Here is a 26,234-nt window from a genome sequence, read left to right on the forward strand (position 1 = left end):
AATTGGACATAGTAATATTAAGCACTTACTATTGGCCTGAATAAGATAAATAGTATCTCTTCTCATGAAGTTGGTGGATCTAGGATTTAAAACAAGGTCTATCCAACTCTAAAACATTTTGTATCAACCCTCTACCTACCTCCCAATGTTCTTATTGTTTTAGTCACCAAGTTATGTCTGACTCTCTGCAACCTCCTAGAAAGCCTGCCAGGCTCCTCTGTCCATGGAATTTCCTAGGCACAAATACTGGTGGGTAGCCATTTATTCTCCAGGGTATCTTCCCAACCCAGGGATCAAACTCACGTCTTCCATGTCTCCTGTATTGGCTGGCAGATTCTTTACCACTGAGCCACCAAGGAAGCCTCACTACTTTCCTATACCTCAAGACAAAGATGGCAGGAATTTTACCTTATATACATAAATGCTAATTAGCATTTAATGAATAACATGACAAATGACACAGAGCTCAGGCAAAAAAGCTTTACGGAAATGCCCCAATACTGTCATCAATAAATATTTAGTAATAACTCCATCAGCTGAATGACAATGTATCACGTTGTATGAAATAAATGTGGCATGGATGAACACAGAAATGGAAAAAATAATTTTCACATCCACTAAATACAAGAGAGAAAAAGACTGGAAAGAGGAGATGGGTTCAGAAGACTTCATGAAAGAGACATTATCTACAAAAGCAGGAAGAGAAAGATAATTCTAGATATGGGATATAATAATTATGACCTGAAGAGCGAATGATAGTTTTTAAAGTATTTCTATAATGTTATAACATTTCTATAATGTTACAGAAATGTTCTATATGTTCTAAATGTTCTAGAAATAAATTTCTATAATGTTATATCAGGGTTTCCCTGATAGCTCAGTTGGTAAAGAATCTGCCTGCAATGCAGGAGACCCCAGTTTGATTCCTGGGTCAGGAAGGTCTGCTGGAGAAGGGATAGGCTACCCATTCCAGTATTCTTGGGCTTCCCTTGTGGCTCAGCTGGTAAAGAATCTGCTTGCAATGCAGGAGACCTGGGTTCGATCCCTGGGTTGGGAAGATTCCCTGGAGAAGGGAAAGGCTACCCACTCCAGTATTGGCCTGGTGAATTTGACGGACTGTATAGTCCATGGGGTTGCAAAGAATTGGACACGACTGAGTGACTTTCACTTCTACATACTGTTATTTCATTTCAAATATCCCTATGACATGTACAAGATTATTTACACCTCTTTTCCTCTATCAGAAAATATATCTGCAGATACAGTACAGAGCCCTACAGAAAGCTCTAACAAGACCATCAAATTCAGTGTTCATCCTATTATATACTGCAAGCATAGAGGGATGACAAAAGACAAAAAGGGTTCCACTAACCAGAATGGAAGAAGCAGAGTATGCCACAGAAGGAAAAAAGAAGTCACATAAAGCTTTAGGAAAATAAAACTCAGATCCTGGGGAAACATAAGAGAATTTTGAGGTATGGACTGGTTAAAACTGAATGACAAAAAGTCTGCTATTATTATTTAAGAATAACCAGAAGGAGTCACTGCTGTTGACAAAGATTAATTGTTAATGATGTTAACTGAGAAGGTCACAATGTAAAAAACTTAAAAAAAATTTTCAGATAGGTGAAATAAAGTATAAAGAATACATCCAGTGTTCCTGATCTGGAGAACAGACAAATACGTGGTATTTCAGGAAAGGAACGTAAGTATCTTACCTAGTAAACACTGAGGATTATCAGCTTTTCGAACTCTAACAGACCAATGGGGAGCCTGCATAGGATCCAAATCACTAAAATGCAAAATGATAAACACAAGATCCTATTTATAGCAATCTGCAAGGTTCATAAATTTACCAAAATGCAGTCTTAATGAAAACATTACATAGAAGGACAAGCAATCCATTTCGCCTCCCTTAAACTTACTGCTATTCACATGCAGAAGACCATTTAGGTGAGTTTTTAAAAATAAAACCCTAAGACAAAATTCTTAGACAAAAAGGTACAAAAGGAAAAACCAAAATCAGAACAAACTAATCAAAAAGCATAAAAATGATTCTGATCAGGTAACATACAATGATAACCTAATGAGAATATTTTAGGAATAAATGAAACAAAATGAGAAATGAGAAACAAGCAAAAATGTACAATAATCCTAATCTGTTTTTATTATACTATCTATTAATAAAAAAGAAAACTATAAAAATTTCCACAAGATCAAGTGCCCCATTTTCTCAGTTAAACAGATTATGCTGCATTCACTTAATGGGATATTATGCAGTACTTTACAAATTGACAACACAGATCTACATCTATTCAATGAATAACTGTATTATATGAATAAAGTAAATTAATATATAAACTTATACTTTAAATAGAAATACCCTTAAATGTTAAGTGCTAATTTTTTAAGTAATAGAATTGTAGGTAATCTTTCTTCTTTATACCCATCTAAATTATCTGATTTTAAAAGCTTGTGTTACTTCTTCCATCAGAAAATAGAACACTTTTAACTATTTAAAAAAAAAAAACAAAAACTGTCCTATTTCTCACAGTTTTGCATCAAGCATGAGAAGATACCAAAATTACATTCCTCTTTCCTCACATTCTTCTAGGATAGGGTTCACTGCAATTTTCAATTTTTTCCTGTGCAATTTTTCCATTGCACAGGAGTATATGATATGGATGTTTTGTTATTTATGGCATTTAACAATCAAATATTCTTCCCACATTTTTTAATGACCATCATCTCTTCAAAGTCCTTTATCAAATGTTCTTACCAGCTACACAAAGTCCAAAAGAATTATACACTGACTCCCAAACTAACTAGAGACATCTTCGCTAAGCCCAAGTAAGATGCAGACTGCTCATTACCCCGGAACTAAGGATCCTGTCTCCAAAGTCCACAGCTTAAAACACATTTCTAATATACATCAGTCTAAAAACTGATCTTTAAAAACAAAAGCAAACAACCATATCAGAAATTGATTCAAAGAAAAATTGCTAACCCACTGGGCAGTTAGTCTTTTGAAATCTGTGACTCTTAATGTACTATTTTTAACATACTTACGAATAAACATCATTATCCACAATGATACCTTCAGTCAGGTGGGGCCATGTAGTTGCTAAATGGAGTTCACTGAAACAAAACATACAATATATCTGTAAGCTTTAATAATGTATATATACCTGATTCAACAATTCTACTTCTAGAATTGTATCCTCAGTAAATAACTGGAAATATGCCCCAAAAAGTATGCTAAAAATGGTCATGATTTGTAATATAATAAAACTGTAAGCACCTGGTTTAGCAAATGGTGGCACATTTATATTAATGTCTGCAAGAAAAAACCATGCTATACATAATAACCAAAAAGTGTAAGTAAACCAAATGTGTGTCAATTGATGAGTTAAGTAAAACATAGCACTATTCCATAGGACAGCATATTATATGGCCACAAAAAGCAATGATACACTGATTCACACTACAATGTGGATGAACCTCTAAAAGATGCTAAGTGAAAACAGCCAGATACAAAAGGTCCCATATGGTATAATCCAACCCATATGAAATGTCCGGAAAAGGCAAATCCATATAGGCAAAAAGTACATTAATATCAGTCTAGACCCAGAGGCCCTAGGGAGACTGGGATGGCGGGGGCAGGGGGTGAGGTGGAGGTAGTGATAGTTAAGAGGTGAGGGGTTTCTTTTTAGGGTAATGAAAATGTTGTGGAATTAGATACTAACGATGGTTGCACAACTCTGAACCCTAAAAACACTAATTTGTATACTTTAAAATTGTAACTTTTATGGTACATAAGTTATATCTCAATTTTGAAAATATTATTTTTATAGTTCAGGAATTGGCATACTTTGTCTACAAAGGATCCTCTGGGAAGTATTTTGTGCTTCTTATGGGCCATGTATCAATAGTTTGCTATATTCTTGTTTTTTTCTTTTAAAACCCTCAACAATGTAAAACCACTTTTAGTCCCTTGTTGTTTAGTCACTGAGTCGTGTCTCTTTGTGACCCCATGGACTGTAGCCTGCCAGGCTCCTCTGTCCACGGGATTTCCCAGGCAAGAAAACTGGAATAGGTTGCCATTCCCTTCTCCAAGGGATCTTCCCAAGCCAGGGATGTGAGGTAATAATAATAAAAAAGTACATAATAAATGCCATGTGCTTGAATCATCCTGAAACCACCTCCCACCCTGGTCTTCCATGAAAGCCATTTCTGGTGCCAGAAAGGTTGGGGACAGCTGCTCTCTAAGACTCTCGGGGTCCATCATCTGGACGCACTGGTGCAGCTTGACCTTGAGGTTGACCATCACCAGTCTTCCTGATGAAGGAGATATGGGAGGGGAAGTCTCACTGTCTCACGAGGTTGGGGAGCATGATTTCTACTATAATTTTCTTGGGTTGAGACTTCACCCCCTGAGCCTTTGGTGTGCTTGGGGTGGCTTTCCCTGGTGGAGACCCATGAAGGGTAGATTGGCTAAGAGGCATCAAATTCTGAGCAGATCTGCTGGAAGCCTGGTGCAGGCTCTGCTGGAGGCTGAGCAGATCCCTAAGCTCCATTACATCAGAAGAGCATGGGGTGAACAAGACCTAGCCCCGTGAAGACCATCCACAGTGCATACAGATTCCGGGCACATTCATGGGCTAACTGTAGGGACGTCTTTTGGGCTACAGTTTCACCATCCAGAGTTCAGCCCATTAAAACTATGGTAATGTAGCTCATTATGTATATAAAAACAGGCCACTGGTCAGATTTGGTCCACAGGTCATAGTTTGCTGACCTCTTTTTATAGATGAAAATTAAATTTCAGAAACTTTTCATGTAAAATTATAAAATAACAAGCCACAAAAAATGTATGATGACATATATTTATAAAATAAATACTGTGCAAAAAAGAGTTACCATAGCAGGCCTAACACTGAGAAAGGATTACTTGCAAGGCTAGTCCCTGGTTTGGCATCTGGGAACTTGAATTTCAGGAGGGTTCCTATCATTCCCTGTGCCTAAATTACCTGTGCCAAAAACACGGTTGATGGAAATATCTGGTTTCCTTCTGGTACAGGCTAGCCAGAGGGTGCCTACATGACCAGTCTCTGATTAAAACTTCTAAGTGCTGAGCCTCTAGTGAGCTTCCCTGGTAGACACCCTTTCACACATACTGTCACAATTCATTGCTGGGGGAACTGAATGTGTCCTGTGTGACTACATGGGAAGATGAAGTTTGTCCTTCATTTGCTCCGGACCTCACCCCATATGCCTTTTCCCTTTGCTGATTTTTGCACCATATCCTTTTTCTTAGTAAATAAGCATGAGCACAGCTATACATTGAGTCCTACAAGTTCTCCTAGCAAATCAACTTGAGGGTGGTGTTGGGGGATCTGCTGCATATATACACATAAACATGTACATATACACACCTAATTCATATATATGAAAAATGGTCAGAAGCACATATAGCAAGCTGTGGTCAGTGAGCACCTATGAGTAGGTGATTATAAATTTAATGATTTTTTTTCCTCCTGTCTAGATTCTGATCTCACTTGTTATGTTCAGAGAATATAGAAGTCAAAAGGGTCAATTACTTCATTTCTTTGCTCTTTGGTGATACTTGACTAACTGGCAACTCTAGTCTGAGAATCTGAATCTGTAAGCACAGTTAGGAATTCACAGTGGGCCAGCACTCCACAACAATGCAGTGTAACCTGGGTTATGAACCAGACAATTAGGCAGGCTTGGCTCAAGGCTATTTTCTGAGCCTGGTTCTACAATGGTCCCAATTAAACATTTGAGTTACTAAGTATCTATCCAAAAAACTGATTTTTCGCTTGAATTAGAGTTGACTATTAAACAGTTTGCCACTAGACAATGTGACTACTAAACATAGGGGTTTTGCCCATTTTTACATTTTCTCTGCACTGAACATGAATTTATTATTCATAATAAAACTAATTAAGGTAAAAAATGACTGCAAATAATATGTGATATCATATAGTTTAAATGATTAGAATGATTGGAAATTTAAAACTATCCACTACTGAATTTTTTAAAGTATGAACCTCAAATGCAATTCCTAAGCTTTTATGATTAAGTCCTCTCCTCTCCCTCTAACTATAGAAAAATTTCTTTGACAATGAGACAAGATACTGACTCTTTCACTATTAAAGATGCCTTTTCAAAAGCACTGTGCCCACAATATTTGCTAATCACTGTTTGATTTAAATGGTGTGCCACATGCACCATCTTACCCTCAACTTATTTCTGTGTTCTTCAATCACTTGTTCCTTTGCTGACTGACTCCTCATCACGATACAGATTTGGAAGAAATATTTAACAATTAAAACCTCCACATTTCTATCAGGTCAGTTTATTGCTCTCCCCCTAGAATCTTCTCTAAGTAAAATTCAAATAAACGACCCCACTGGAAGCCACAATTCTATCTGTATCCACTCCGACACCGTTTCTTGCTTGCCCACTACATTCTAGCCATGATAGCCACCTTTTGTTTCCTTCCATAGACTTTCCAAGCCGTTTCCTGCATCCGGGTGCTTTGCATAGGCTCTTCCCTGCACCTGGAATGGTCGTTCTCTCATTCTCTGCCTGGCTAAATTCTTCCCTAATTGAGACTCAGAGTAAACACCCTTTCCTTTGAGAAGACTTTACTGATGGCATACCTATACTTTTCCTTCAAATTATTCCATAATTTATAATTCTAAGTTTACTTAGGTGATTAGTTCATCTATTTTATTTAATTAGACTACAAAAGCCGAGAAGGCAGAAGCTGTCAGTTTTACTTACTTCAGGATCTTCCTCTTAGCACAGTGTCTGGCACATATAATAAATATCAATTTTAAAAGATACCCACTTTATCGTCTCCCTTAAGTGATTTTAAGTGAAAAGTATTATTATTTCTACATTTAAGTGAGAGTATTAAAGAAGGCAAAAGGAGAAGAGGATAGCCGAGGATGAGATGGTTAGATAGCATCACTGACTTAATGGACATGATGAATTTGAGCAAACTCCGGGACATGGTGAAAGACAGGGAAGCCTGGCGTGCTGCAGTCAATGAGGTCGCTGAGTAGGACACAATTTAGCAACTGAACGACAAAATGTGAATATATATATTTTAAAATAACCAAATAGTTTAACAAATGAGATAGTTTTTATATCAGCACTGTTCATATTTTCCAAATATTTTGCTAGCAGTGATGAAGTTTTCCAACCCCTACATTTTCTCGTGAAACAGTTGTTTTTATTCTTTTTTTTTTTAAGTAGTAGTTCTTCTAGAAAAGCAATTGGGTAACCTATAAGGTCACCTTTGTGTCTCTTATTTACGTCTTAATTTTGAAAAAGTGGCCAGGAAAAATGCAAAAAATTGTTAACTCTGGGTGATGGACACACGAAAATTTGTGTTATATGACAATGTCTGTGCTTTTCAGTATTTAAAACGTTTCCCCAAAGTAGGTCAAGAATCACTTCTATAAGGAAGTGATTCCTTATACATTAAGTGTATTAATATACACTTAATTACATTAATGTATTATTATTGTATATTACATTATATTATACATTACATTACATTAATGTATTCTATTAATATACACTTAATACATTAAGTGTATTATATATGCTTTATATATTACTTTAAACCTTCTTTTACTTCTTAAGTTACAGAGGAAAAAAAAAGATGGACAGATTATTACAAGCAGGTCTCTATTTCCAGTACTACATTCATTCCAGGAGGCTGCAGTATTATAAAACACAGTAAAATCAACATCAAATAGAATTTTAAAAGTCCCATAATTCAAATGATATAACGCAAGTCACACCTAATGGGATCTTCACAGGCACCAAATGGTAACTTGCCGAATTCCAGGCCTCCCACTTCTCCTCCTACAAGGGCATCTATATCTAAAGAAGAAAAAAAAATTTCCACAAGTTAGCCAAAAGTGGAGAAATAAGAATTTAAATTTAATTATGTCAACCTTTTGAAAGATTATAGATTTAAAACTGTCTACATTAAGACACAGCAAGTTAGAGAGCAAGCTGTCAGATATTAGACTTCCTCCAAGAATGTTAGAGTAAAAAAAACGGAAAGTTATAGTAAAAGGATACATTTAATTCCTGTTTGTAAAGTGCTGTATTCAAGCCTGCATTCTAAATTTTGCCCTTCTGAAACAGTCCTTAAATACTATTCAAGAGAATATTATTCTTGTAAATTTTAAAAATTTTCTAAGTATGTGATTCATATTATTTAAAAGAACAATTAAATAAGTATTAAAAAATTTAATCATCAACCTACATTCATCAGTTTTGCTGTTAATAATTTCAGAATAGCCCAAATTAGTCATCATTAATAAAACTTTATTTAAGCTGACAGCATATGGAAATATCTGAAGCACAGAAAATAATTTCCATTCCCTTATGAATGGTATCTGAGATTAGAGGAAAATTTAGAAGGTAAATCATCGCTTAGTTTCATCCCTCTTGAAGAATAAACACTTCTAAAAGACGTCAAAAAGATTTGTCTTCAAAGTAACACAAATGGTTGTTTTTAATTATTCACACAACACTGTGAATTACTAAAGTCTACTGTTGAGTTATGAACATTTACAGATTCACTAAAATCATGTTTGACAAATACCCACACCCTAACTAAATTATTAAAATTAGCATTAAATATGGTTCAATTACTTGAGTCAGTAAATTTTCTCAAATCAGTTCATTCCATTTTTCCAACTAAAGAATGCTTACAACAGAGATCAAAATAACTAGTTTTATTATAAAATGTGAATTAAAGAACTTCAAAATTTATAATAAGGACATGTTTAAAATCAGTGAGCTAGGGCTTCCATGGTGGCTCAGTGGTAAAGAATCCACCTACTAATGTGCAGGAGGCACTGGTTTGATCCCTGATCTGGGAAGATCCCAAGTGCCACAGAGCAATTAAGCCTGTGCGCCACAAGAGAAGGCATCGCAAGTAGAAAGTAGCCCCGCCTCGTCACAACTAGAGAAAAATCTGAGCAGCAACCAAGACCCAGCACAGTCAAAAATAATTTTTTTTTTAAAACTTAGCAAGCTAAAAATTATTGCTGGACTATAACTGTATAAATTTTAATTAAATTAAAAGGTGAAAAGCAACATTGTAGAATCAAAGGATGATGCGACTTGGAGTTTGACCAGGATTTAAATGTGAACTTTAGCACTTGGACTCTTGAAGAGTCCCTTGGACTCTTTCAGTCCATTCTGAAGGAGATCAGCCCTGGGATTTCTTTGGAAGGAATGATGCTGAAGCTGAAACTCCAGTACTTTGGCCACCTCATGCGAAGAGTTGACTCACTGGAAAAGACTCTGATGCTGGGAGGGATTGGGGGCAGGAGGAGGAGGGGACGACAGAGGATGAGATGGCTGGATGGCATTACTGACTCGATGGACGTGAGTCTGGGTGAACTCCGGGAGCTAGTGATGGACAGGGAGGCCTGGCGTGCTGCGATTCATGGGGTTGCAAAGAGTCAGACACGACTGAGCGACTGAACTGAACTGAAATTAATCAGTACATCAATGGCTAAGTAGGTAAAATGATTTTAATTAATTTTTATAAAAACACAAGTTAAAGTAAAATATTCTACAGCTCTTCCCAGCATATGTGTATATATACATTTCTTTTTTTTTTTTTTCTGCTTTCCTTATTTAACCCTCTACTTCACACTCTACTCTCTATAAGGTTCTGTGCACGTCTGTTCTCAGCATAGAAGAGAGGTTTCTCTTCTTATATTCTGAAAGCAGACATTTTAATTATTCATTACGTACTAATTTTCAGCATACAATGTTCCATAGCAAGGGAATGCTTTATAAATAATATTTTTTTCAAAGACAGATTGTCAAGTAGAGAGTAACTGACAATTAGAGTAATTGTCTAGAATAATTCTAGAGTTGTCTCTAGAAAAACCTACAATTTTCAAGAGAAAAAAGTGATAAGGGCAATGAAATTAGCAACACTATACATTAAAAATGAGTTACAAATATTTCAAACACTTGAAACACACTGTTACTTTTAGTTTCTGAATATAGTTCTAAATTATCTCACCCGGAGGTTGCTGAGGCCAAAAATACTGCTGCCAATCCTGAAGAACATAGGTAAACCGTATAGCAATATTAACTGGAGGCAATGGAGTTAATGGACATCCCTAAGAAGTAAATGCAAAGACAATATCATGAAATGTTAGTACCCTTGTAATACTAGATGCAAATTTCAAACTACTGAAGTAGATGAATTACTACCTTTATGACATGGGGATTTTCAGGTTATAGTGTTAGATATGGCACACATAAACCAGCCATAAAAAATGTATGTATGACATTCTAGCCATTAAAAAGGAAAACTAAGTCACTGAAGTTATTAGAGCCAAAGGTGCGGAATTTAGGAAATCATTTTCATAGGGGAAATTCTCACAGCCTATAATGCCAGAGAACAAATTACATTAAAATAAAGCTGCTTAACTCTGACATAAATCACAGCAAGATCCTCCATGACCCATCTCCTAGAGTAACAGAAATAAAAACAAAAATAAACAAAAGGGACCAAATTAAACTTAAAAGCTTTTGTACAATGAAGGAAAGTACAAGCAAGGTGAAAAGACAACCCTCAGAATGGGAGGAAATAACAGCAAAGGAAACAACTGACAGAGGATTAATCTCCAAAATATACAAGCAGCTCATACAGCTCAATACCAGAAAAACAAACAATCCAATCAAAAATTGGACAGACTATCTAAACAGACATGTCTCCAAAGAAGACATACAGAGGGCCAACAAACACATGAAAAGATGCTCAACATCACACATTATTAGAGAAACGCAAATCAAAACCACAATGAGGTATCATCTTACACCAGTCAGAATGGCCATCATCAGAAAGTCTACAAACAATAAATGCTGGAGAGGGTGTGGAGAAAAGGGAACCCTCATGCACCATTGGTAGGAATGCAAATTGATAACAGCCACTATAGAAAACAGTATGGAGATTCCTTAAAAAACTAGGAATAAAACTACTATACGAACCAGCAATCCCACTACTGGGCATATACCCTCAGGAAACCATAACTGAAAAAGATACATGTACCCCAATGTTCACTGCAGTACTATGTACAATAGCTAGGATATGGAGGCAACCTAGATGTCCATCAACAGATGAATGGATACAGAAGTTGTGGTACATACACACAATGGAATATTACTTAGCTATAAAAAAGGAGCACATGAGTCAGTTCTAATGAGGTGGATTAATCTAGATCCTATTATACAGAGTGAAGTCAGAAAGACAGATTTTGTATATTAACGCATACATATGAAATCTAGAAAGATGGTACTGATGATCATATTTACAGGGCAGCAAAGGAGACAGCCATAAAGAACAGAATTTTGGTCACAGTGGGAGAGGGAGACGGTGGAAAGACTTGAGAGAGTAGTACTGAAACATACACATGACCAAATGTACAATAGCTAGCCAGTGGGAATTTGCTGTATGATGCAGGAAACCCAAAGCCAGTGCTCTGTGACAGTCTAGAGAGGTAGGATAAGGAGGGAGGTGGGAGGAAGGTTTAAGAGGGAGGGGACATGTGTATGCCTGTGGCTGATTCATGTTGATGTATGGCAGAAACCATCACTATATAGTAAAGTAATTATCCTCCAATTAAAAATAAATTTTTTAAGAAAGAAATAAACTTCCAAAAAAAAAAAGCTGTTTGACCTACTACCAGGAAGAGATATTACATTCTATTAAGTAAAATACTATTTCAAAATATCTTACACAATTTTAATTACACAAATATAATTTCTTACTAGTCTCTTCAGCCATATTGCATGTAAAAAAATGTGAATCATTTTTTAAATAAAGTAAAACTGCTACAAAATATAAAACTAGGTTTAAGATGTCTTTTTTCCCTTTGAAATGAAAATAAACTCAAAGCCAGTCTTGAATATTTAACGAAAATGTTAGACTGTGACAAATGGTCACTCACGCAAAATAGTTTATATTAATGAATCAGAAAATTAAGATCTATCTTTATACTCATTAATAATAATAAAAATTAATAATATCCAAACATCTCATGATCTCAGCTTCCCTTAATAATGGTTAAGCTATATTAATGTGGAATAGGAATTAAGTATGCATAGGCATGACCTAGTGAGCTTATGAAAATGCAGATTCAACAATATCCTGCATATCTACCCAGTTTCCAGGTGTTTCTGATACTGCTGGTCAGAAGAAATAACATAGACCCTTTAGCTCAGCATCAGTTGCTATAAATGTCATTAGTAACTTTAACTGAATACAAACTCAATCTCAAGATAGCTGCCAAAAAAGAGAGAGTTAATTCAGTTTTGGGCTGCTGTGTCCTACAGAAGTAAGATTCTAGCTGGTCAGAAATAATTACTTTTTACTTAGGTTTAGGTACCAAATGAGCATTCACCAGTAATACTAGACCAGTAATGATCTAGAAACCATAATGAGGTCACTTTGACACATAACCTCTGCTCCAGTCACGTTAGCAATGTTGGCAAATACAGAAAGAGATGACCAAAAAGAAACAGCTAGGATCAAACATGACTTATCTTCACAGACCCTAGAAAAGGTATAGAAAAGGTACAGAAAACTAAAAGTATTAAGTGGGACCCAAGACACATGCTTGCTAAGTTCCAGATGACAGCCAGGATTATGGACTGCATTAAATGGATCCAAAGTACTCAGCCCAGACTGAGGGCACTACAAGACTCTCTGCTTAAGGCAGACATATGGACAGAGTACTCTAGATTGGAGCAGTGGCTGTGCTGGAAGGTATAAGGCTAGAAAAAGTTGTGTGACCTGGGGAAAAACCCACTCCTATGATCCAGGCATCCAGGCTTCCCAGGTGGCTCAGAGGTTAAAGCGTCTGCCTGCAATGCAGAAGACCTGGGTTCAATCCCTGGGTCGGGAAGATCCCCTGCAGAAAGAAATGGCAACCCACTCCAGTATTCCTGCCTGGAGAATCCCATGGACGGAGGAACCTGGTGGGCTACAATCCATGGGGTCACAAAGAGTCGGACATGACTGAGTGACTTCACTCACTCACTCACTCATGATCCAAGCAAGCAATTCAATGATTCCAAGACTCCATGTGCAATACCACAATATCAACACCGAGCAAGAGGCATCAAACACCATTTTAAGACAGGCATCTGAAATAGTCTACAGATAAGAAGCAATCACAAATTATAAAACCACTAGAGAAGATAGGAAAGTTTAAAACTACAAAAAGATGACATTAAAAATGAGCCTGCAAACAAAACTTCCCCAGAACATGAAGAAATAAATACAATTCTAAGAAAGATAAATATCCAAATCAGAATATAAAACCATGAAACATAAAGAACATCTGATAGAATGAAGAATGTCTAAATTGAAAAAGGAAACACTACGGTATGAGAGCGCTTTCAAACATTTAAAGGATTGTGGCAAAAGAAGATTTAAATTTAAACTTTATGTGATTCCAAGGACAACCACCCTCTGCTGCCACTCTGCCAAGGAAGCCTTTTCAAAATATTAGATTCATGTGAAAATGAAATAAATTGCCACTGTGGGGCTAAAGTGCCTTGGAACACTTCCAGTAGATTTAAAGGGTAATATTTATAAAGATAGCCTTATAAAGACAGTATAAGAGAGTTGCATATTAAGTAGTTTTATGTAATACCAATAAAGTACTCAAAACAGGTCTCAATTATTTTAAGTTCAACTCTTACCAAATAAACTTTCATATTTATACCAGTGAGGTTTGTAAAAGTTCTGAAAGACGATGTAATAAACTGATTAGGAATGCTTTTTTTTTTTTTTTTTAACAGTCATATTCTAAATCAGGCTTCACAAATCAATGTAGTCCCTAGTTTTAGTAAGAAGCTGAGTTACGTAGAGGAGTAAAAGATCCATGAAAATAACTTTCACTAATGTTTTTAAAAAGAGGAATAAAACATTAATATTTGCATCTGACTAGAATTTTATCTAAAATAATTAAACATAATTGAAGATTTGGTGAGAACAAAGGAAAACTAACAGAGTAGAAATAACACATATTTGTCTTTTTCAAAAATTTCTCAAGGCAACACATGAAGAATTGAGTAGTATTTAAGACAGCATTTCAAGGTCCAGAGAGGTTTTGGGGGAAAAGTTGCATATAGACAGGGAACTTTCTAAAAGACATACTTCTATCATTTGTTTAATGGAGATAATCACAGAAACAGCTAACAATAGTTATTTTGAGGAAAGGGACTAAGGATATAAAGAAGTTTTTACCTCTTTAATTTCTTAACCTGGTACATGTACTTTTTTAAAATATCAAGTAGATTCATCTTTGTAGTGATAATCCTAGCACCATGCTATTTACAGCCTCAACACTGAAAACATACATTTATGAAGTTCTAATCCTAAATATCTTTCTACAAACAATATATGTTAAAAAAAGAAATTTCAGCATTTTCTTATTTTTTTTAATTTTCAAAATTTGTAAACCTTCAGAAAGGTTGCAAAGCTAGCATAATGAATACCCACATGATCTTTTTGACTGTAACTTTTGAAAGTAAATTGCAAGCATCATGGCAACTCACCTCTAAATACTTCATTCAGCATGTGATTCCTATGAACAAGGATATTATCCTATGCAACCATAACACAATTATCACACTCAAGAATTTTAACACTGATATTATTTTGTAATATATAGTCCATATTAAAACTGTCCCACTGTTCCAATTGTGTCCTTTATGGCTATTTTGCTGTGATCAAGGATCACACACTGCCTTTAGTTGTTACATCACTTCACTCTCTTTTAAGCTAAATAGCTCCCAGAATTTGTATTGCCTATCATGAAACTGCTATTTTTAAAGAGTCTAGGACAGCTACTTTGTAAAAGAGTAGCACAGGCAAGTCCTCCATATCTCTGTTATAGTGTTTTTAGAGAAAAATAAAGATGTATTGAGCACATCCAAGTTAGCCCTGCTGCCCTCAGTCATAGCATTATAAGCCAGATTAATTTTAAACATCAAATAGACCCTTGGGGGGAAAAATAGCAATTCAGAACCCAAGAGTTCACATCTCAGTTGCTCTTAGTCAGAGTCCCCAACAAGTAGCTACATAGAGGCCCACTCACACGGGGGAGGGTTGGCAATATTACTGTTAGAGAAAAAGGAATATAAAGAGTTAACACAGTATCTAAATGTTAACAGAACAACCAAAGCTAGTATACAAACTAGTTTTTAGTTTGTACACTAAAAACTAATTGGATATTTGTTTCTTTAGATACACAGAGTAATTTTTATAATCGATTACATCTTTCTTCTAATTATATTATCAATATTAGAAATATTTCTATGAAACCAATAAAATTACTAAATTACTACTTTTATCTGGATCCCAGATAAGACAAAGTATCAATGCCAACTCACAATCTTTGATTTGAAGATATCCAGCAGACCTGATAAATGAGTATACTGATTTGGCACTTTTCGAAGATGAACCATTTCAAAATCAGTTCGGACACCAGGACCCTGACATTCACCCACATACATTCTTCGCCATTTGTGATGAATCTGCACAAAGAGTGGCACCTGGCTGTAGGATATAATTAACAAGAATAGACTCTAAGTTCATTAAACATTGAATAGCTTCTAAATCTCGCTTTACAGTATAACATTATTTTAATCTCAAATATCTAAAGAAATAAACAAGGAACATTCCACAGACAAATTTATAACAAAGGCATTATTAGTTTCTTTTCTCCTTACACTAATAAAATGAAATTATCATCAAGTGGCACTGTACAGTCAGAACATTATTTTTAAATGGCTGAAAAATCATTAAAAAAAAAAAAGGCAGAATAAAAATTTTCTTGAATAAAAGTGATCTCACCTACTAGGATTTTCAAGGACATTAATTAAACTTGATTCACAGGTATTAAACAATACAAATTAAACCTACATTAGTGGTGAATTATATTTTACTTAATCATTTGAAGATATAGTTGTTCCTCCTTATTCAAAGATTTCCATATCTGCAAATTAGCCTACTCACTAAAATCTATCTTAACTTCAAAAATCAATACCTGTAGCACTTTCAGTCATTTGAAAACATGTGCAGAGAAACAAAAAATTCAAGTTACCTGAATGCATAGTCCTAGTGGAGGCTGAACAAGGTGATGCTGTTATCAAGTTTTTAAAATTAGATTTTTCTTTGTATTTTTAAAATTATTTTTAATTGGAGGATAATTGCTTTACAGTGTTGGGTTGGTTTCTGCTACACATCAACATGAATCAGCCATAGGTATACATATGTCCCTTCCCTCCCATCTCCCACCTCATCCCACCCCTCTAGGTTGTTACAGTGCCCTGGGTTGAGCTCCCTGAGTCACACAACAAATTCCCACTGGCTATCTATTTTACATATGGTATATGCTTCAGTGCTACTCTCTCAGTGGGCCCACCTTCTCTCTCATTCTGTCTGTAAGTCTGTTCTCTATGTCTGCATCTCCATTGCTGCCCTACAAATATGGTTCACCAGTACCATATATATGTTAATGTACACTATTTATTTGTTCTTCTCTTTCTGACTTACTTCACTCTGTAGAACAGGCTCTAGGTTCATCCACCTCACTAGAACTGACTCAAATTCATTCCTTTTCACGTGAGTAATATTCCACTGTGTGTAGGTACAACTTCTTTACACATTCATCTCTTGATGGATATCTAGGTTGCTTCCATGTTCTGATTTTGCATCAAAATTTAAATAGATTAAACATTTGGAAGCAAAATACAAAAACAGTACAATTTATTAATTTTAAATATTCATGTAATATTTCAGTAAGTTTCCCTTTAGATATGCTTTCCCTAAAGATTTTGTTGTGTTGGTCCTTATATATAATATTCCAATATAATAACATAAAAATACTAATCCTATATTAATTAAAAACCTAACATTTAGCAAGCAGTTTCCTTCATAAATTTTAATTTAAAATAGTTCTTAAAACTCATGTCTAGGTGTTTTGACATGTCCACCTACCAGCCAGTGTTTCCCAAAGCAATAGACACAGAGCTCAGAAGAAGATTGCACTTAGATTCACTGAGGACAGCATCATTGTTTGCAGCAGGTGCTATCACCACAAACTCTCGGAGTCCATACCTTTAAAAAAAAGAAAAAAGAATCACTGCCATTAAACAGGCAAAAAAGTCAGAACACAAAAATCTATTATTTGGGAAACGTGAAAAATATTTCCCTGAAAAGAAAGTTAGGTTTGAACCCAGGTCTGTCTTTCTTTCCTTCTTAAATGGCAACTGAACCTATAACAACCTGAATTTCCTTCATTTGGCACAAAATTCACATCATTCATCTATTTTCTCTCCATTCTTTACAAATTCGCAGCGATTTGCTGAAATTACGAATTACAAAGAAAAAAAATTAAATAATCAGTTTTGTCTTAGTTAGGTTTCAAAAATAAAACATGAAAGCCAGCACTGACTTCTTGTATTAATTAGGTGATAACATTAAGTCCACTAATGTGGAGAGTTAAAGTTTAATAGATTCCCTAAATGTCAGGAAAATAACTATCAGTCATACTTGTGCTGTCAAAGTAAGAACATGATTTAGTCTTGTTTAGTCGGTAAGTCCTATCTGACTTTTTTTTTTTTTTTTGTGACCCCATGGACTGTAGCCCGCCAGCTCCTCTGTCCATGGGATTTCCCAGGTAAGAATACTGGAATGGGTTGCCATTTAATTCTCCAGATTTACTCTGCTGCTGCTGCTAAGTCGCTTCAGTCGTGTCCAACTCTGTGCGACCCCATAGACGGCAGCCCGCCAGGCTCCCCCGTCCCTGGGATTCTCCAGGCAAGAACACTGGAGTGGGTTGCCATTTCCTTAATCTAGTATTATAATTAAAGAATTATTATATTCTTTCACTCAATAACACATATTAGATAGGAATCACAAAATTATCAGGCTTACTCTTGGTATCTTACAATAATGCAAACTTCTCATTTAGTTGACAAGTCCATTAAAAACCACAAATCGGCAGCCAAAATTTACAAAAACATTAAGGTCAAACTGGTAATCTTGCCTCCTGAAAATTCCTGTCCTATTCACTCCCTGTTGTGTTTTTATTTAACAATATTTTTAATATAAATTTATAAAAGGCATTACTCATTTGCCTATTTTAACTCTACACAGTTATGAATACTTCTATGAACAGTCTCAAGAAATTCCCCAAAACAGTAGCAAAAAAGATTTAATTTTTTTAAAATCCAATCATAATCTGTTTGCTGTTTAGATGACAAAAGTTTATTTCATCTTCTCACGTCTCCTCCACCCTCCTACCCCTGAAATCAAAATTAGTTATGTAGAAGTAGCATCAAATACCGCAAAGAACCCAGAGCTGTGAATTTTAGGCTCTAAATCTATTTACATACAGTTTTTTTCTTTCTTTTCTTAATATCCTTGGAAGAAAGAAAACAAAAGCACTTATTTGCCTCGGTATCCCCAGAAACTAGAAAGAAACAGTTGTCAATCGTTCTTGGTCATTCTTCCAAAACTGTTCCATCTGTCCATTGACCCATCCTTTCCTCAAAAAAGATTAGATTAACATACTTCCTGTACCTTCTTTTCAAAGGCTCATCTCCCCTACTGGTCAGTACTTTGTTTCCAGTTTTATGCTACTGCAACAACACTGCAACAATTTCTACAGGGTATAACTGTGGGACAAATTCTTAGAAGTTGCTGGCTAAAAGAACATCTTAAACATCTTTAACATTGATAGCTGTTGCCAATTGATAGCTGTTGCCAAACTAACTCCTCCCCCTCCATACACATAAAATTGTGCCAGTGTATACTCCTGTTCACAATAAATAAGCCAAAGTGAACTGCTTCCTATTTATCTGCAATAAAAGCCAATCCTCAATGTATTTGTTTCCACTACCTGGAATGTTTTCCCTACTCAACAGTCATCATGGAACATCAGTAGATTCTTTTTTTTTTTTTGAAGATTTATCTCAAATACCACCCCATTACCTCTGTTAAATATGCTCTTTTCTTTGATTACAAATGTATTTTCCCTGTCACTATTATCTTTAAAAGATCAATGCATACAGGTGGTCAACAGCTACATGGAAAGATGCTAAACATCACTAATCATTAGGGAAATTCAAATCAAAACAACAATGACATATAACCTTGTATCTTTTAGAGTAATGATCATCAAAAAGAAAAGAAAAACTATTGGCAAGAATGCAGGGAAAAAAGGGAACCCTCAGTCACTGTTGGTGGGGATATAGACTGGTGCAGCCAGGAGGAAAAACAGTATGGAAGTGTCTTCAAAAAAATTTTAAATGGAACTACCTTATGACCCAGCAATTCTATTTCTGGGTATTTATCTAAAGAAAATGAAAACACTAATTCAAAAAGTTATGTGCCCCCATGAACACTGTAGCACCAATTACAAAAGCCAAGATATGGAAACAACTTAAGTATCCATTAATGGGTGAATGAATGAAGAAAATGTGGTGTATGTATATGCAGACAGAGGAGCCTGGTGGGCTACAGTCCACAGGGTCACACAGAGTCAGACACGACTGAAGCGACTAAGCACGCATGCATACACACAACAGATTATTATCCTGCCATAGAAAAAACTGAAACCTTACCATGTGCAACAACATGCACGGACGTGAGGACATTATGCTAAGTGAAACAAGTCAGACGGAGAAAGACGAAATAGGATCTCACTTACATATGGAATAAAAACAAACAAACAAAAATGCACCAAGCTCCTAGACACAGACAACAGATAGCTGGCTGCCAGAGGTGGTGTGTGAGGTGGCGGAAATGGTGGAGAGACCAAAAGATACAAATCTCCAGTTATAAAGGAAGTAAATTATGGGGATGTAATGTACAGCATGGTGACTATAGTTAATAATACTGTACAGTGCATCTGAAAGTTGCTAAGAGAATAAATCTTAAAAATCTTAAAAGTTCTCATCACAAAAGAAAATTCTGTAACTAGGTATGTGGACTAATATTAACAGGACTTATGAACCTACCTACCACACCCTCTGCTCACAAAAGAGTTCATAAGTTTACATTTGAACATAAATGTCTGCTAAAATTAATGTTTGTATCATTTCTATGACTATTTTTTTTAATAAATAGCAATTAATCAAGGGACTAAATTTCTAATGAGGGTTTCAGGATCAGCCATTAGAAGGTATTTAAAGGATATGTATAAAAGGAGGCAGAGAGAAGCAGCCAATAAGTCACATTATTAAGATTCCCTCATAGCTCAGTTGGTAAAGAATCTGCCTGCAATGCAGGAGACACAGGTTCAATTCCTGGGTGGGAAAGATCCCCTGGAGAAGGAAAATAGCAACCCACTCCAGTATTCCTGCCTGGAGAATCCCATGAACAGAGGAGCGTGGCAGGCTATAGTCCATGGGGTCACAAGAGTCGGACACGACTAAACCACCACCTTGCCTAAACTATAAAACTTGATCATGAAACTGTAACCAAGTGCCTGTGTCCCTGTCTTTTGAAGTAAGAGGCTTTTATTTTCATCTCCCAGATCTCCCCTGGGTCTCTAAAGGTTGGCTCAAGCATTATTTATCAGGATATGTGAACATGTAGAAACTAAAAGAGGTTGGGCTGGGAAAGGTAACAATTCAGATTATAAATCAACCACATAGTAGAGTCATCAAACTCCCAGTTCCTTAAAAAATATAAATGTCTGACACATATTCCTAAGTTGTTTTTATAGAAACCAGACCCCACCAGATGAAAACTGCTGACTGCAAGCACGAAGTGCCCAAACTGATTGGAGCCAGAAAATTGATGATGTGCCAAACTTTACCTTGATGCCAATCAACCCAAGAGCTGAGCACAAGCTGATCATGGACCACGCGGCCCCCTCCCTCACAATGTCCTTGAAAACCCTTCCCTGAAAGCTATTGCAAAGCTGGGTCTTTTGATCATGAGTTTCCCATTCTCATTGTCTGGTGACCTGCAATAACACTGTACTGTCCTTTACCACAACTCGGTATCAGTAAATTGGCTTTGCTGTGCGGACACACATCCAGGTTCATTAACATCATGCCCACATAACTTTTAAGACTAGTTTTACAAAATACTTTTTAAAAAGTTAAATAGGGTTAATGCTAACCTGGCAGATGTTTGATACAAAAACTGAAAATAGGAGATAACAAAATAGAAATAGATTGATAAACTTGAACCATCAAAACTCAGCATTTGACATAAATGTTCTATTTTTTGTAAGTTTGATTAATCATATATTAGGTTTTTCTCATTCTGACAATCTTTACTCATTGTCTATGTATAGTACAAATATTTTGCATTATACTTCAAATTTGGGGGGTCTACTTTATTAACTTTCAGTTCAGTTCAGTCGCTCAGTCATGTCCAACTCTTTGCAATCCCATGAACTGCAGCACACCAGGCTTCCCTGTCCATCACAAACCAACTGCTAGAGTCTACCAAACCCATGTCCATTGAGTCAGTGATGCCATCCAACCATCTCATCCTGTGTTGTCCCCTTCTCCTGCCCCCAGGGTCTTTTCCCAGCATCAGGGTCTTTTCCAATGAGTCAACTCTTTGCATGAGGTGGCCAAAGTACTGGAGTTTCAGCTTTAGCATCATTCCTTCCAAAGAAATCCCAGGGCTGATCTCCTTCAAAATGGACTGGTTGGATCTCCTTGCACTCCAAGGGAATCTCAAGAGTCTTCTCCAACACCACAGTTCAAAAGCATCAATTCTTCGGCGCTCAGCCTTCTTCACAGTCCAACTCTCACATCCATACATGACCACAGGAAAAACCATAGCCTTGACTAGACGGACCTTTGTTGACAAAGTAATGTCTCTTCTTTTGAATATGCTATCTAGGTTGGTCATAACCTTTCTTCCAAGGAGTAAGCGTCTTTTAATTTCATGGCTGCAGTCACCATCTGCCGTGATTTTGGAGCCCCCCAAAATAAAGGCTGACCCTGTTTCCACTGTTTCTCCATCTATTTCCCATGAAGTGATGGGACTGGATGCCATGATCTTAGTTTTCTGAATGTTGAGCTTTAAGCCAACTTTTTCACTCTCCTCTTTCACCTTCATCAAGAGGCTTTTTAGTTCCTCTTCACTTTCTGCCATAAGGGTGGTGTCATCTGCATATCTGAGGTTATTGATATTTCTCCCGGCAATCTTGATTCCAGTTTCTGTTTCTTCCAGCCCCACGTTTCTCATGATGTACTCTGCATATAAGTTAAATAAGCTGGGTGACAATATACAGCCTTGACGTACTCCTTTTCCTATTTGGAACCAGTTTGTTGTTCCATGTCCAGTTCTAACTGTTGCTTCCTGACCTGCATACAGATTTCTCAAGAGGCAGGTCAGGTGGTCTGGTATTCCCATCTCTTTCAGAATTTTCCACAGTCTATTGTGATCCACACAATCAAAGGCTTTGGCATAGTCAATAAAGCAGAAATAGATGTTTTTTGTTCAACTTAAAAAAGGAAATATTTATAGCTGAAAACTTATGTGTATGTTATTCTTCAGTTGCTAAGAAGCTTCATGATTAATTTGTATCCTTGAAAGTAAGAATTTTTAACAATTATAATTTCAAAATTCTATTTAAAAAATATGAGAACAATATGAAATCTTGTTAAGATGCCTAGTTCACATTAGATTACAAATTCATAGACACTATCTCATCTTTTGCCATTCTCAACCCTCAGCTTACCTCAAGGCTTCCCAAACTATTTGCAGGCTTCAAGTTCAGTTAGGCATCATCACCTCTACTTACACTCTTCTGCCTTGAATATCTTTTTATTTAAACTCACCTGGCTTATTCTCACTTGCCTTGCAGGATTCAGGTAAGGTATCACCTCTCCTTGGAAACATTTCCTGACTTATCTATCTGGAAAGGCAGTATCTCCTATGAGTTTGCCTCAAGCTCTGTGCTGCCCCCCATGAAAGCACTTAGCAGTGCCGCCATCTGTTCCCTTATCTCTAAACCCCCTTCTAATCCGAAAGCCATCTGAGACAAGGACCACAGTTTACCCTTGATAGCCCAGTATCTGACTCACAGTAAATGTTTTAGAAGAATGTTTGTTGAATAAAAGAAAACACATAGTTTTAATATGCCTAATTTTTAAATTCTCAAAAGTTTGTTGTTGCCCTTCTAATCTTTAAGAAAAATCAAATGAAAAAATATGGAAGTGATACAGCAAATTGATATGACGTAGGTCCCCTTCCACCCCAAAATACCTGGTAAGATATGATAATGTTTTTGAAATACATAGCTGAACTTCAGATTAAAAAAAAGATTCCTGAGTCACAAAAACAGAGGGAACTTAAAGGCAGAAATAAGCATGTAAAGGTGACTGAAGAAAACCAGGGGATTATCAACTCTGGGTAGACACCACAACAGCTAGTGACTAGGGATCAGGATCTTACAGGATAAACCATTTAGATGCTAAAAGCCTATTAGTATGACTTACAGAGCAAAATGACTATGCTTTGATAGACTACAGAGCCTGAGAATGATAGAAGAAAAGTCTGTTTATGTCTGAAACTACCACATATTTAGCTTAGCAATGACAATGTGAATTATACCACTCGGAGATGATAAGGTATAAACCAGCCCAGCAGAAGTGGTCTTTGGTATGTATACAGGTTAGGCTATGTCCAAGAATGCCCTAGTCTCATAAATATAAGTCTAGGTTTGGAAACTATGCTTCCGCAAGTGTGATGTCATTCAGATATTAGCATCCCCTGCTCATGAGGCACTGAGAATAAAAAGCTACATACTTTTTCTGATGTTGTTACCAATCTCTCTACCAGGTAACCTAGGAACACATCAATTTCCTTCTGTATCCTTTATATTTAATCAAGTATTGTCTGTGTATGGGCTTTCCATCAATCCAAATCAGTACAGAGGTTGTAACATTTTGAATGGCCCCTCAGGGATATGGGTGTACATGAGGCAAGGAAGTGGACGGAAGACTTCTGCTTAAAGACTGGACCATAGAAGGGACTGCCACCTCAGTAAAACTCCTCCAGGCCCAGGTGGTTTCCTGAACAAATTCTACCAAACATTTAAAGAAAGCAACATCAATTTTACACAATCTCTTTCAAAAAACAGAAGAGAACAAAATACTTCCCAACTGATGTTATGAGGCCAGCGTTTGTCTGATATCAAAACCAAAATGTAAGTTTTGTAATGTTAATATTTCTCATTAACACAGACACCAAAATCCTCAACAGGGGCTTACCTGGTGGTTCAGATGGTAAAGAATCTGCCTGCAATACCCAGATTCACTCCCCGGATTGGGGAGATCCTCTGCAGTAAGAAATGGCAACCCACTCCCATATTCTTGCCTGGAGAATTCCATGCACAGAGGAGCCTAGCAGGCTACAGTCCACAGGGGTCGCAAAGAGTTGGACATGACTGAGTTTGGCTACTACTACTACTAAAATCCTTAACAAAATATTAGCATATCATCCAGCTATAGAAGTAAAAATTATGCAAATCAATGCAAGTTAAACCACAAAGAAGAAGTCGAGTTCATCCTGCCGGTGCGAAGCTAATTAGCTATCTAAAAATCAATCCATGTAATCACCATATTAAAAAACAAAAGAAACAAAAGATCATATCAATTTAAGTAGAAAACACATTTCACAAAATTCAACATCCATTCATATAAAAACTCCTAGCAAACTAAGAACAGAACTTTCCCAACCTCGTAAAGCATATCAATGAAGAAACTATACCTGACATCAAATTTCATGGTAAAAGACTAAACAAGATTAGGATCAAGACAAAGCTGTCCACTCTCACCATTCATATTCAGTATTTTACTGGAGCCTTAGCCAGTTTAAAAAGGCGAGGGTAAAAACAGAACCAGATATTGGAAAAGTAGTAAAACTATGCTTATTCATATGACTACAAAGAAAGTTCAAAAGACACCACAAAACTCTTTCTACAGTTAATAACTGAATTTAGTATGGTCACAGGATATGACCTCAAGGCACAAAAATTAGTCACATTCCTATATACCAGGAACAAAGCGCTGGATATGAAAAAAATTTAAACAATACCATTACAATAGCTCATTTAAACAAGCAATAATTAGATATACACCTAATAAAAAATACACAGGATAAGAAAGCCAATGCCAAAGAATGCTCAAACTACCGCACAATTGCATCATCTCACATGCTAGTAAAGTAATGCTCAAAATTCTCCAAGCCAGGCTTCAGCAATATGTGAACCATGAACTTCCTGATGTTCAAGCTGGTTTTAGAAAAGGCAGAGGAACCAGAGATCAAATTGCCAACATCCGCTGGATCATCAAAAAAAGCAAGAGAGTTCCAGAAAAACATCTATTTCTGCTTTATTGACTATGCCAAAGCCTTTGACTGTGTGGATCACAATAAACTGTGGCAAATTCTTCAAGAAATGGGAATACCAGACCACCTGATCTGCCTGCAAGAGGAGAAGGGGATGACAGAGGATGAGATGGCTGGATGGCATCACTGACTTGATGGACGTGAGTCTGAGTGAACTCCGGGAGTTGGTGACAGACAGGGAGGCCTGACGTGCTGCAATTCATGGGGTTGCAAAGAGTCGGACACGACTGAGCGACTGATCTGATCTGATCTGATATGCTGAAATTAAAGAAGACCTAAATAACTGGAGACCAATTGTGACCATAGAGTGGAAGACCCAGCATATAAACATATCAATTCTCCACCAAAATAATCTACAGACTCTAGGCAATTCCAATAAAACTCCCAATGAGACTTTTTGTAGATATATACCAATCCTAAAATGTAAACAGAAAAGCAAAGGAGCTAGAATAGCCAAAACAAATTTGAAAAAGATTTTTAAAAAGGAAAAGGAAAGGGACTATTTAATGTAAACACTTATAAAACCAAGAGCATGCAGAAACAAACCCACACAAACGTGGCCAGTAATCTTTGATAAAGTTGTATAAGTAAGTCTATGAAGAAAGGAAACTCTTCAACAAATGCTGCTGGGACAACTAAACATCCACAAGCAAGAAAAGAATATTATACAAAAATCAACTTGAAATGGATAAAAGCTCTAAATATAAAAGGTAAAACTTTTAGAATAAAACAAATAATTGGCCAT

At 36.3% G+C, this 26,234-nt stretch overlaps 1 protein-coding gene across 3 annotated transcripts in view; it reads right to left on the reverse strand.

Annotated features, from left to right (window-relative positions):
- RAB3GAP1 (RAB3 GTPase activating protein catalytic subunit 1) overlaps positions 1–26,234 on the reverse strand; it is a 111,383-nt gene that overhangs the window by 32,657 nt on the left and 52,492 nt on the right. For all 3 annotated transcript variants that reach the window (XM_019973500.2, XM_070768577.1, XM_070768584.1), the window contains exons 6-11: positions 17,099–17,218; positions 15,490–15,655; positions 10,103–10,202; positions 7,845–7,926; positions 3,070–3,138; positions 1,719–1,792 (exon numbers count right to left, since the gene is read on the reverse strand). In XM_019973500.2, the coding sequence (XP_019829059.2) occupies positions 1,719–1,792; positions 3,070–3,138; positions 7,845–7,926; positions 10,103–10,202; positions 15,490–15,655; positions 17,099–17,218 (611 nt within the window). The remainder of the gene's footprint in view (positions 1–1,718; positions 1,793–3,069; positions 3,139–7,844; positions 7,927–10,102; positions 10,203–15,489; positions 15,656–17,098; positions 17,219–26,234) is intronic.

The sequence above is a fragment of the Bos indicus genome, chromosome 2 (genome assembly GCF_029378745.1).
Source record: "Bos indicus isolate NIAB-ARS_2022 breed Sahiwal x Tharparkar chromosome 2, NIAB-ARS_B.indTharparkar_mat_pri_1.0, whole genome shotgun sequence".
Classification (NCBI taxonomy): domain Eukaryota; kingdom Metazoa; phylum Chordata; class Mammalia; order Artiodactyla; family Bovidae; genus Bos; species Bos indicus.